Source organism: Salvelinus alpinus, chromosome 32 (genome assembly GCF_045679555.1).
Source record: "Salvelinus alpinus chromosome 32, SLU_Salpinus.1, whole genome shotgun sequence".
Classification (NCBI taxonomy): Eukaryota; Metazoa; Chordata; class Actinopteri; order Salmoniformes; family Salmonidae; genus Salvelinus; species Salvelinus alpinus.
The window spans coordinates 22,285,327-22,298,404 of record NC_092117.1 but is presented as its reverse complement, the minus strand read 5'-3'; the positions used below and the strand labels follow the sequence as shown (position 1 = coordinate 22,298,404).

At 42.9% G+C, this 13,078-nt stretch overlaps 1 protein-coding gene across 36 annotated transcripts in view; it reads left to right on the top strand.

The window, feature by feature from the left end:
* The window catches only part of LOC139562325 (ankyrin-3-like), a 116,224-nt gene that overhangs the window by 81,072 nt on the left and 22,074 nt on the right, over window positions 1-13,078 (top strand). For 21 of the 36 annotated variants that reach the window (XR_011672342.1, XM_071379951.1, XM_071379960.1 and 18 more), the window contains 13 exons: window positions 2,638-2,740; window positions 4,381-4,487; window positions 5,244-5,276; window positions 6,253-6,477; window positions 6,606-6,760; window positions 6,901-7,112; window positions 7,395-7,602; window positions 7,788-7,884; window positions 8,575-8,803; window positions 8,921-9,046; window positions 10,794-10,916; window positions 11,423-11,452; window positions 12,520-12,601. Coding sequence is in view for 35 of the 36 variants with exons in the window: in XM_071379951.1 (XP_071236052.1) it covers window positions 2,638-2,740; window positions 4,381-4,487; window positions 5,244-5,276; window positions 6,253-6,477; window positions 6,606-6,760; window positions 6,901-7,112; window positions 7,395-7,602; window positions 7,788-7,884; window positions 8,575-8,803; window positions 8,921-9,046; window positions 10,794-10,916; window positions 11,423-11,452; window positions 12,520-12,601 (1,730 nt within the window). In the remaining variant the exon portion in view is untranslated. The remainder of the gene's footprint in view (window positions 1-2,637; window positions 2,741-4,380; window positions 4,488-5,243; window positions 5,277-6,252; window positions 6,478-6,605; window positions 6,761-6,900; window positions 7,113-7,394; window positions 7,603-7,787; window positions 7,885-8,574; window positions 8,804-8,920; window positions 9,047-10,793; window positions 10,917-11,422; window positions 11,453-12,519; window positions 12,602-13,078) is intronic. The other 15 variants (XM_071379946.1, XM_071379968.1, XM_071379965.1 and 12 more) reach the window with 5 other exon arrangements.

Below are 13,078 nucleotides of genomic sequence, written 5' to 3'. Positions count from 1 at the left end.
CACTAATATTTTTCATCACCTTATTTTCTCATCAGTCAATATAAACCCCTCATCATTTGCAAATAAACCAAGTAATATTTAATACAAGTTATGAATAGAGTACATGAGAAAATGAATGTGACTGTTTTGTGTTATGTCTTAATAATGGCAGGTGCTTTGGTTAGAGTTGATTAACCCATCTTTTTGTATGGTGTGGTTCAAGGTGACACCCTCCCCTTTATAATTTCTTTGAAGGTGTCACTTTATGTAACTTCCAGGGATCAATATGTTTCAGTCCATTTTCAATCAGTATCAATCAAATAGTACTGCAGTATTGCTTACAAAGGGATTGGAGATATTATAATCTTTAAAATTACCCATTCTGGTATGCAGAGATGGAAACCTCAAGGCCTCAATGGCTTGTTGTCTAAAAATCCCGCATTGACCTATCTGACAGACACGTGCACACACACACACACACACACACACACACACTTTACCTTCGATCTATCTGATGATTGACAGAGCAATCATCCGCACAACCAACTCTTTAAACTGACACAGATAGGCAAATGTTAACTTTCTTTCCAGATCAAATAACACTGCTTCATCTTAAAATGTAGGCTATGTGGAGAGACAGTAAGAGTGAAATAGAGATGGTGAGAGAAAGCAGAATGCATTGAGGGAAATAGGCATGGCAGTGTTTAGAATAGCAACGAGGGAAGGGGTGAGGGACAGAGGCAGATTGATCAAAGCCACTGAGAGGCATGAAATGGTACAGAAAGAAGCCGGAAGGAGAGGGTAAGGGAGTAGGGAGGGAGGGAGTGAAGGAAAAGAGAGGAGACTTCTGGTAAGTGCACCCGTGAAAATGTAACTGTGAAGCAACTCTGCACAAATAAAACAAAATGGAATTGAATTGGCAAGAGAAAGATTGGCGGAGAGGAGGAAAGAGATGGAGGGGTAATAAAGAGGGAGGGAGGAGAATTGTGAAGAGCAAACACAGGCAGCAACACAGAGAGAGTAGGCAAAGCAGGTTTGGGATGCCAGACCATTCAGGCTGAGTGGAGTTGCTTAGAAACTTCAGCTGCAGTGCTGAATAAAGGGCTTCTCTCTGTGCTGAATAGCATGCTCACTCAAACACGCTGAGCTCTGCGTTTTTGCTCTCCCTTTCTCCACACACACACACGCGCACACACACACAGTTCATATGCATGGGCACACACACACACACATACACAGTGCAGTCCCACACTCGTGACTAGGTTAAACACACATTTATTCTAAAAGAACATGGCTACATTGTTTAAAGGCCCAGTGCAATCAAAAACGTGTTTTATATATATTTCCACACTATGAGGTTGTAATAATTCTCTGAAATTGTGGAATTATGATAATGCTCTTTTAGTGTAAGAGCTGTTTGAAAGACCACTTGAAATTTCTGCCTGTTTTGGTCGGACGGAGTTTTGGCCTGCCTGGTGACATAACCAGGCGGTAAATTAGTTAATAGACCAATAAGAAAGAGTTCCAAACCTCTCTGTCAATAACAGCTAGTTTTTCACTCAGATGTATTTTTATACACCCAGACGACTCTCAGAATTTTTCTTCTCCCACTCAGACCACTCCCAGACATTCCTAGCAAAATTCTTGATTGAGAAATTGCTCTTTGCTAACAAGCTATTTTTGTTACTGTTTGACCATTTTCATTAAAAACAATCACATTAAGGTACTTAATTGTTAACCAGAAAGGATTTTATAGTTGGATTTTTTAAAAACGGCTGCGTTGGACCTTTAAAACAATCAAGTAAGAAGAGTTTGAGAAAAAGCCAACGGGTGCAACCAACTGCATTCAGTCAGTATGTCTGCAACACCAGGAACACATCACAGCACAGCTGAATGCAGTAAGACAGAGAGGACCATCATCTCTGTAGCACCCAAACTAACACAGATAAATAGTACACATTTGGTGGGTGCTTATATTTGTCATATTTCACACGTGCAGATGTGTTTTATTACGGATGTGTGAATTGCCTGCCGCCCTACCTGCCAATCCCAAGTCATTTGAGAATTTAAAGACACAGAACTTTGCCCATCCTAAAACGAATATTTAATTGAATGAGCTACATTACTTTAACTGAATACGAATTAGGATACTTCGAAGTAGTTTGAGATTATTTTTAGGGACCGTTACAACTAAATAACCATAACGAATCTGGATGTTTTAGTTATTGAATTGAGTTAGTTCCATACTCTATGTAGTGTATAGTTACCACCTTATTGTTTGTTAGTAGATCAAAAGTGATTCTTCATCCAGTTCCTCTCTGAAACATCTAGTCAGGCTCTATTTGACCTCTTATGTCTGTGTTCGTGATAAACAGACACACCTACAACTCCTTTATCTCTCTCTCGCTGTCTCTCTCTGTTAAAACTGACTGACCTCACTCTCATTTCCATCTCTGAATAACTCCTACCTATCCGTCTATCCCCAGCTGTGGGACTCTAATCTTGCTCTGCACTATATACGGTACATTGTACGGTGCGATTCAGTTCCCTGGAGGTTGCATGTAGTAATGGATTTGTTTTACTTTTGCTTTTCTTTTGGTTTGGGCCTGCTGTTCATTGTCACCCGCTGTGTTGCGTGGTAACATTTAAACACCCCAGCCTCCGCTCCTTCAGTTCGGATAGGTCTAACACCCTCAACCGCAGCTCCTACGCGCGAGACAGCATGATGATAGAGGAGATCCTCGCCCCGACCAAGGACACGGTACGTCCTCCTAACATTCCTTTACCCCTTTCTTGTATCTCTTTTTCTGTGGTCTCTCTCTCGGTTTCTCTGTGCCTGTCTCTTTCGCCTCTCTTCTCCTTGCTCTGTTTCTGGGTATTGCATGAAACGATTAACATTTTTATTTGAACTCTGAGATGGGGTCAATGATGGATTTAGCCTCCCCCTGGATTGTGGTAACAGTTTATTTCCAGTGCCTATTTTGGGCTTTTTTGTTAGTTTGGTTTATGTTGGACACTTGTAGTGCTGTGTCCATGTAGGACATTTTCTGTAAGAGCTGTTTCAAACTTCCCTGTGGCCACTGAAGGTTTCCAGCTGCCTTGGGAAAACCAAACTGCAGTGTCCTGATTTGTCTTGTTTTGGTGATCACTGTGCAGGATCTAAAACAGGAACATTAACCTGATGTACCATAAATAATATTTGCAACTTCACTGACATCATGTTCGACAAACAAATTCCCAGGATTCGTGACTATAGAAAGCGAAAATATGCACAACTTCCATTACCTCTCTTGCAATGTAAGCAAAGATGTTGGGTCAAAGAGGAGCCTTGTATTGGAATGCGTGTAAAATCTTGTTTTCTCAAATAGTAAAACATTTGTTTCCTCAAACTTGGTCGTAAAAACTGATTAAAGCGACGTGTCCTGTGCTTTTTCCATGGCTTGAGGCATCATAGAACGCTCTGTCGTTTATCTGTTTCATTATGATGATCACATGTTGCATTCTTGGTGTTTTGTGATGTTTGTGGCACAATCAGATCTACTTATCAGAAGTAAGGTTGTCTTTATGAAACATTAAAAGGCCACTCTTTGCTAAAGACAATCTTGTGGTAAAATCTACTGCAACATCTTCTCCATGTATGAGTTGTTAGCCAATGACTGCCCACTGGGCACATATTGGTTGAATTGAAGTTGTTTCCATGTCATTTCAATGAAATTACGTTGAACCAACGTGGAATAGACAACGTGTGCCCAGTGGGTAGGGACTGGTAGAAAAATCTCAAGGCTCTTCAAGTCCCATTTGTGATTTCTCATCTACCCTCTAAAGCTTCAGAGTGTCTGTAAAGACCTTTCCTACTTGATTGACCCTCTCAATAAGGTATATGATGACATCAATACAGGGTTACCTCGCTCTGCTCATGCTCTATGACCATCTCTCTGGTTTCAATCATGTTTGTTTGTTTGAGCTCTGAAATTCTCATTCCATTCATTGGTCCTCATCTCAGTGAGGTAAATAGTTGCTTATTTTCCCATGCGACTTCTGGTCACTGTAAATTCCTATGATTCATTTTTATACAAACAAATTATTGTTTCATTTGGACTTTTGCCACTTTTGCCACTTGGATAATCATATTTAGCATGTTTCATTGAAGTGATGTTGAATGTTTTAGATGACAATAACGTGTTTCTGTGAGACTGTATGAGTCCTGTTAGATCACTTCTCTGTAGGCGTAAGGTGTTTTATTCTCTTATTGTGTGTTAGAAATGTAGACGGTCACAAAAGGTATCACTTCTTCTGTCTGTCTGTAGATCAGTGAGTGTCACCGTCAGGTTAGGTCGTAAACCATTAAGTCTCCTTCATAACTCGCCCATTGACCCTCCTCCTGCATGTGCTTTTTCACAGCACCTGGCTGTAACTCGGGACTACGATGCAGAGTGTCTGAGGCGCTACAGCTGGACCCCAGACACAATAGATCACAGTAACACTGTGTCCAGCCCCATTCACTCAGGGTAAGAACCAGGCCTCTGCCAGCCAGTCTGACACCCAGCCACAGTTAGCTCTAGCCATGCCAGACTACAGCTAATCCAGACACAGGAGAATGTTACTCTTCATACTCCATTTCACCAGCCCAAGAAAGACCCAGCTAGCAGTTGTCTGCAGTGAAATACTGTTATGAGGTTTTCCTTTCTGCAGTCTGTTGTGAAATTTTCATTTGCTGAGCCACAGGGATGAATAGTAATGGACTTGCACTGTAGACTACATGATTTAGTCTTATTGGAAATGTACTTGACAGTCCAATGTCCTGCCCTGGGCTCAGTACAGATGGAAGATATCGTGTTTAGGGTTTTGTCAGGGCTCATGTACTGGGGTTGAGTGAAAAGATGACATCTTCCTTTCTAGTTGCTTTAATTTGAATACCAGCTAGGCCAATCGCTGTTGTAAAAGTGAACTTTGGTCTTTCAAATGAACCCTGCAGTGTTTGCTTAGCATTTCATGTGAAGTGCATATGATGAAGTGTATGTGCAGGAATCAGTCTTGTCCTTTTTGTTATACAATCCTTTTTCTGTTATCTGTTATGCCATAAGCGTTTATTCATTTCTGCCCCTTCCAATGCCCTCCATTTTTCCATTTCAGTCTCACCCTTTTCATCCTTTCCTTTGCCTTACATGACGAAATACGTCAGACCCTGAAAAACTAAATTGATTGTGCTGTATTACTAAATCTAGTTTTTTGCCTCCTGCACTGTTTTGGTTTTTATTTTGCAGCTTGTCCTCCCCGCTCCCTCAGTATGACTCCAGGTGATGATTGTGTCTGGTGATGTCACCGTGATGTCACAGTTTCCACTATTTCCTCTTTGCTCTCTGTGCTCGTGTCATCTGTGCGGTCTGGTCTCTCATCTGCGCTGTGTAGCTGTAGTACTAGTGATGTGTTTGGGATTTTCTCACTAAGGTGCCTCTGACATTGCATATATGGATAAAGCCCCTCAAATGTATGAGCAGGCCTGCCGAGTGAACACAGACGATGCCGAGCTTAGGCAAACATACAGTACTATGTAGACAGTCAAATACACCACTGCACTGTACATAACATTGTGTATGGTGTTAGGTTAGAGACTATTCCTGTAACAACTCAGCCAGATCAGCCATGTACAGTATCTTTATTATAGTGCCTTTATCTTAGGTAAGGTTTTATGGCTTTATTGCACCTAAACAGCTGGCATACTATACGAGGCATTTCACTTTAGCATTCCCTTGTTTCCTCTACTAATAGCTTACTACTACCGGTGCCAGTTTCCACAATTCATGGGATGCCCAAACTGCATTTATTTATTAGAATGGAACACGTCATGTATTAAACACATTATTTCATTTGTGAATTAATTTAGTTTCTACTTGGGGTGAAACATTTGTGAAGGTGTTTAATATCAGTCACTAATCACTGCTTCAGAGGGATTGATCTTGGCAGGAAACTCCCCTTTACCCTCTTACATCACCTCTTAGTTCTTTATAGGTTCAGTGTCTTAAAGGATGTTCTAAGACATTGTTAAGTGTCAGAGGTGAGACCTGCCAAGTTTGAGAATTCGAAGCACCATATCCTATCTCTGTCTCTCTCTCTCTCTTGTATTTTCTTTCTACTATCTCTCTTTTCGGAGTGTTTGGGTGTAAGGTGGTCACAGCATGGGATTCGTCCGTCTCACGTGTCAGTGGTTATAGCCTCTCTCTCTTTTCCCGCTTCCCACTTCCTGGTCTAATATTTGTATTTCTGCGCCGGCAGATTCCTGGTCAGCTTCATGGTGGATGCCCGTGGGGGTTCCATGAGAGGAAGTCGAAGCAACGGCATGCGTATCATCATCCCGCCCCGGAAGTGCACGGCTCCCACCCGCATCACCTGCCGCCTGGCCAAGAGGCACAAACTGGCCTACCCCCCACCCATGGTGGAGGGAGAGGGCCTGGTCAGCCGGCTGGTGGAGGTCGGCCCCGCAGGAGCCCAGTTTCTGGGGTAGGTTTTTCCCTTCCCTTCCCGAAGCCACGGAACTCTATTTCATTTTTGCTCTTTGAATGTGAAGATCCACCATTTTGGCTCTATGGGGGCTCTGAACTAGCTCTGGGTGTTCTGCTCCATTCTAGACCTGTGATCGTGGAGATTCCTCATTTCGGCTCCATGAGGGGAAAGGAGAGGGAGCTGATCGTGCTGAGGAGCGACAACGGTGACACATGGAAGGAACACCAGTACGACTGCCATCCAAGTGACATCACAGACATTCTCAACGGGATGGACGAAGGTACGTTACACACAGGTCAACATTGCTAATATAATTGAATACCCTCTCTGACACATCCAGTCATTCCTTCGTCATTCACACATACATAACTTATTGAATATCCTTCATCCATCTATGTTTGGTCATGTGTTTTCCAACAGAACTGGACAGCAATGCTGAGCTGGAGAAGAAGCGTATCTGTCGGATCATCACCAGGGACTTCCCCCAGTACTTTGCGGTGGTGTCCAGGATCAAGCAGGAGAGTAACCACATGGGTCCAGAGGGTGGGACTCTGACCAGCCTGACCGTGCCCATGGTCCAGGCCTCCTTCCCACAGGGGGCGCTCACCAAAAAGATACGCGTTGGCCTGCAGGTCTGAACATCAAGTCAATCAGTTAGCTGTACTGTTTAGGAACTCCTTTAGTCTCTGTTTTGTGTTATGCTTTAAGCTTTGACCTAATTTCCCAACGTTTTGGCTAAGAGCATGGTTTTGATTCATGATGAATTGGCTACTTTCATTCTATTGCAATTTCTTTACATGACATTCTTGTAAACGATAATGTTTTTTCTCAGTACTACATGTATTATGCTAATTAAAACAAATGAGAGAACATTGATTCACTTCTTTCATCCCTCGTTTCCCCCTTCCCTTCAGGCTCAGCCCGTCCCAGATGACATGGTGAGGAATCTCCTCGGCAACAGGGCCACCTTCAGCCCTATCGTTACCGTGGAGCCCAGGAGGAGGAAGTTCCACAAGCCCATTACCATGACGATCCCTGTACCGCCCCGATCGGCAGAGGGCCACCCCAGTGGACCCAGGGGAGACTCCACCCCCTGCCTGCGCCTCCTCTGCAGCATCACAGGCAAGTCCATGTTCTGAACAACCTCTGTGGCTGAGAACATACCTCCATTGAAATTGGTTCAGACCTTCAATGATAACAAGGTTCACTCCTACTTGGAGACAGGATGGGAGGACAGGGTTTGCAGTAGGTGGAAAGGAGGCTAACCAGGGATGGGGATTTGTCTTTTCTCGTGGTTTTCCATCCAGGTGGAACATCTCCTGCCCAGTGGGAGGACATAACAGGGACCACTCCGCTGTCCTTCGTCACAGACTGTGTTTCCTTCACCACAAACGTGTCGGCCAGGTAAGGCCATGCTTTCTCACATGCTCCCAACCAGTTAACACACTACCCAGGTATTGATTTACCTCGCTAACAAGTCCTAACTAAGTGGCCACAGTGAATTCTGGGTTACTGTAAATAAGGTCCTGTGAATTCTAACAGGATGGGAAGCATGTGGCCATTGTAGAACCTGATATTACCAGAGAGCACTGCTTGGCTTTAGTCAGTAGATTATTTTAGTCATGTGCCTCAGCACTTTTCAATGTCAGACCAAACTGATATGATTTACACCTTAGACCTTCATTGAGAGGGTTGCTAGCCTGCAGAATGTCCTCTGATTTGATAAACATGGAGATTTTAAATATGTAGTGACTATTTTTGTGCGAGCTGGTGAAGATATTTTAGAGCATAGAATGGAGGTGAACATTTCAGCTCAGAGCAATATACTATCATCCATCTAAACATTACGTGCCATTTGATGTAGTAAGCACCAATTCTTCTTACTCCAAGAGTAAGTTATAATACGGCCTCTCTATTGAAAGTGTAGCCATCCGCTCATTGGCAAGTCTGTGGATTTAGGTCAGTAGTTATCAACAACGTTTTGTGAAGCTTTTTTATGCATTATAATGTTTATGGCCCCATCAACCTTGCCAAAAAGACACTGGTTGGCTTCAACATATTAAGCGTTGCCCTCTGTTTCTTCCTTACCTCCAGGTTCTGGCTTGCAGACTGTCACCAGATTCCTGAGACGGTCGGTCTGGCCTCTCAGCTATACCGGGAGCTGATCTGTGTGCCGTATCTGGCCAAGTTTGTGGTGTTTGCCAAGATGAACGATCCTGTGGAGTCACGCCTCCGCTGCTTCTGCATGACAGACGATAAGGTGGACAAGACTCTGGAACAACAGGAGAACTTTGAAGAGGTGGCCAGGAGCAAAGACATTGAGGTGGGTCTGACTTGCACCAACACACTCGTCCGCACACATACACAAAATATGTTGACACAGGTCACAGATACATGGTTTATCTGAATTGACATGCTCTTGTTGATAATGATTTTACAGGTCTTGGAGGGCAAGCCTATCCATGTGGATTGCTATGGCAACTTATCTCCTCTTATCAAGAGTGGGCAGCAGCTGATCTTCAACTTCTTCTCTTTCAAAGAGAATCGGCTTCCTTTCAATGTGAAGGTAGCGTCACATTTTCTTCCTCTTCTTATCAATCAATCAATCAATCAATTTTATTTTATATAGCCCTTCGTACATCAGCTAATATCTCGAAGTGCTGTACAGACACCCAGCCTAAAACCCCAAACAGCTAGTAATGCAGGTGTAGAAGCACGGTGGCTAGGAAAAACTCCCTAGAAAGGCCAAAACCTAGGAAGAAACCTAGAGAGGAACCAGGCTATGAGGGGTGGCCAGTCCTCTTCTGGCTGTGCCGGGTGGAGATTATAACAGAACTATGCCAAGATGTTCAAAAATGTTCATAAGTGACAAGCATGGTCAAATAATAATCATGAATAATTTTCAGTTGGCTTTTCATAGCCGATCATCAAGAGTTGAAAAACAACAGGTCTGGGACAGGTGGCGGTTCCATAACCGCAGGCAGAACAGCTGAAACTGGAATAGCAGCAAGGCCAGGCGGACTGGGGACAGCAAGGAGTCACCACGGGCGGCAGTCCCGACGCATGGTCCTAGGGCCCAGGTCCTCCGAGAGAAAGAAAGAGAGAAGGAGAAAATTAGAGAGAGCCAAGATTTTCAAAATGTTCATAAATGACAAGCATGGTCAAATAATAATCAGGAATAAATCTCAGTTGGCTTTTCATAGCCGATCATTAAGAGTTGAAAACAGCAGGTCTGGGACAGGTAGGGGTTCCATAACCGCAGGCAGAACAGTTGAAACTGGAATAGCAGCAAGGGCAGGCGGACTGGGGACAGCAAGGAGTCACCACGGCTGGTAGTCCCGACGTATGGTCCTAGGGCTCAGGTCCTCCGAGAGAAAGAAAGAGAGAAGGAGAAAATTAGAGAGACAAGATTTTCAAAATGTTCATAAATGACAAGCATGGTCAAATAATAATCAGGAATAAATCTCAGTTGGCTTTTCATAGCCGATCATTAAGAGTTGAAAACAGCAGGTCTGGGACAGGTAGGGGTTCCGTAACCGCAGGCAGAACAGTTGAAACTGGAATAGCAGCAAGGCCAGGCGGACTGGGGACAGCAAGGTGTCATCATGCCCGGTAGTCCTGACGTATGGTCCTAGGGCTCAGGTTCTCAGAGAGAACGAGAGAATTAGAGAGAGCATACTTAAATTCACACAGGACACTGGATAAGACAGGAGAAGTACTCCAGGTAACCAACTGACCCTAGCCCCCCGACACATAAACTACTGCAGCATAAATACTGGAGGCTGAGACAGGAGCGGTCAGGAGACACTGTGGCCCCATCCGAAGAAACCCCCGGACAGGGCCAAACAGGAAGGATATAACCACACCCACTTTGCCAAAGCACAGCCCCCGCACCACTAGAGGGAAATCCTCAACCACCAACTTATATGTAATAAGGTCACACTTTTCTATTATAGAGGTATGCCAGAGTGTGATCGTCCTTCAAACCTACTGACATGTTGTAAGCTCTATGCTCATTTCCATTTTTAGCACGTATTACTTTTTTAAGCACCAAAAAAAGAATGTCAGTCTACTCTAGGGCTGTTCAATGTCGGTCCTGGAGGGCCGAAACACGTAAGGTTTTAATCCTCTCCTTCTAATCAGGGACTGATTCAGACCTGGGACAACACATGAGTGCAATTAACTACCAGGTAGAAACAACAAACAGAAGTGGCCCTCCAGGACAATAATTGAATAGCCCTGATCTACTCTATTGTATATCTTGTATAGAAATCAATTAATGTTTTTATTGGACATGTGTTGTTGATCCTTAGGTCAGAGACATGGGCCAAGAACCATGTGGTCGACTCTCATTTTTGAAAGAGCCGAAAACCACTAAAGGTCTTCCACAGACTGCCATATGCAATTTGAATATCACACTGCCAACTCATAAGAAGGTAGGTGGATATTTGAATGATATCTTCTCTGGGCCATATCATGTCATCCTCATGTAAATGAATTGAATGACCGAGTACAGTAACAGCAGCGATGCCAGAGTGGAGAGGTTGACCTCCGTTTGGTTAGAATGCCTGCTGCTTGTGTCTTTTATTGCCAATGCCAATTATATTCCCCCACAAAACACACATTCAGTCATACACATGATATTCCTCATTTGCCTGGCTCAAATTGTGGGAGAGTAATAGACCTACATTATGGAGGCATTTCTCTATGTGGTGTTCAAAAACTCTGAATTACATTGCTGTGCTTTTTGCTGCTTTTCTGGATCTTTGGTGGGCTGTGGACTATTTCATTCTATGGTTTTGTCCAAGCCCATATGGTTTGCTGCCCTCAGCTTCTACATTTTCATTTCCTGATGTTTATTTCCAACCACACCCATTATAAACCACCCGCTGTCATTGTGTCATCTTTCCCCTTCTCTGCAATGCATCTTGGGAACAAACAGGACATGATCGAGTCTGATCCTGATGATGAGGTAAACACATGATTGTTCATCGCATGGACTGCTTTGAGGTTTTTCCGTTGCTTTATTATTGTGAACGGTAGCATCAAAAGTGTATATGAATGTATGGTGATTATTGTTATTTGACTGATGATATATAGAGGCTTCTGCAGCCGATATGGATCTATATCATTGCTTAGAAGTCAAGTGACTTTGTGTAATGCATGAATGACAGTTCAATTCAACGGGTTTCATTATTATTGTCCTCATCCCAAGCCAAGTGGAGCAATTTGTGTACCACACCCTGGCTTATTTTCCATATCTTTCTTTCCATATGTGTTCAGTAGGTAAGGCTAGTAGGAAACACCATCCCTCCACACTATTTTCAGAGAGCGTGACATACAGTACATGTGCTTTCGGAATGGCAGATAGAGGATAAACCGCGCCGTAGTGCATAGTACTCCAGCTTAGTTGTGGTTTCAGCCATCTTCTGCCAGTGTTTTGTTCACACCTATACAAGACCAATGAGTTATTTGTTGCATGAGGAAAACTCAACATAACCTAGTCAGCAAAAGATGACATGAATGTTTCATGTTTTATAGCTATAGCTCAGAGTGTTTTCCTTCATTTACATTACGTCTCATGATCTCAAAAGAACATTCATCCATGACTAATGGAGTGAGTCCTCTTTAAGTCATTTATTTTAGAGATCAGGTGCATTCTTAGTGTCAGCTTGTGGACATCTCACCAGAGTTCTCCAAATCTAATAATCACATATTGCATGTGTTTCTTCAAAATTAGAGCGATAAATACACTTTAAATCGCACCACCAATGTCACACTTAATCTATCCAATCAGAGGAAAGCATGGATATTTTAGTCATCAGCCGAAGGTGACATACAACACAGTCACCTGCAGTGCCTACTATCTCAACAACATGGACTTCAGAAAATATAAATGCATCATCTTGATTTTATTTCAAAACCACAAAATGGGAGAAATTCTGGCAGTAGTGTGAAAAAGGGGAAGATACCTTTTTGGCCTTTAAATCCAATCTATATTTTATGTTAAAACATCTTTTGTTGTTTTTGTTGTTGCAGACTGAAAAACCAGACCGACGTCATACCTTTGCCTCCTTAGCTTTGCGTAAGCGCTACAGCTATCTGACCGACCCTGCAGCGAGTGAGTTTAACATTTTTACTTTCATAAATCTTCAATTGATGCAAAATATCAGTAACGTTGTACAACTTCATATGCAGTGTAAGATATTGCCTTTATGATATATCCATACATCCATAGTGTAGAATTATGAGCACTTTGCATACTGTCATCATAGACGTCATGATTCATATCCATCCACGACAACACTTGCATGGTTTACTGTGTCTTATACTTTGCAGACCCTCTCCATTTTGTGAAATTTATTTTCCTGGTTTTTGTTGTCTCATCACATTTGTGGGAAAACAACTGGCATTGCAACATCCAAATGTTAATTTATAAATTTTGAAATAGATTTTGAACCTTGTGTCAAATTAAATGATTGTCTTGTATCTTTTTCTTTCTTTTGAAGAACAACTCATTCTTATGGGCTTTGCGATTGTTCAGGGCCTTCTTTCATTTTGTGTGAACCAATCAATAAGTGAACCCTTGAGACAGTTA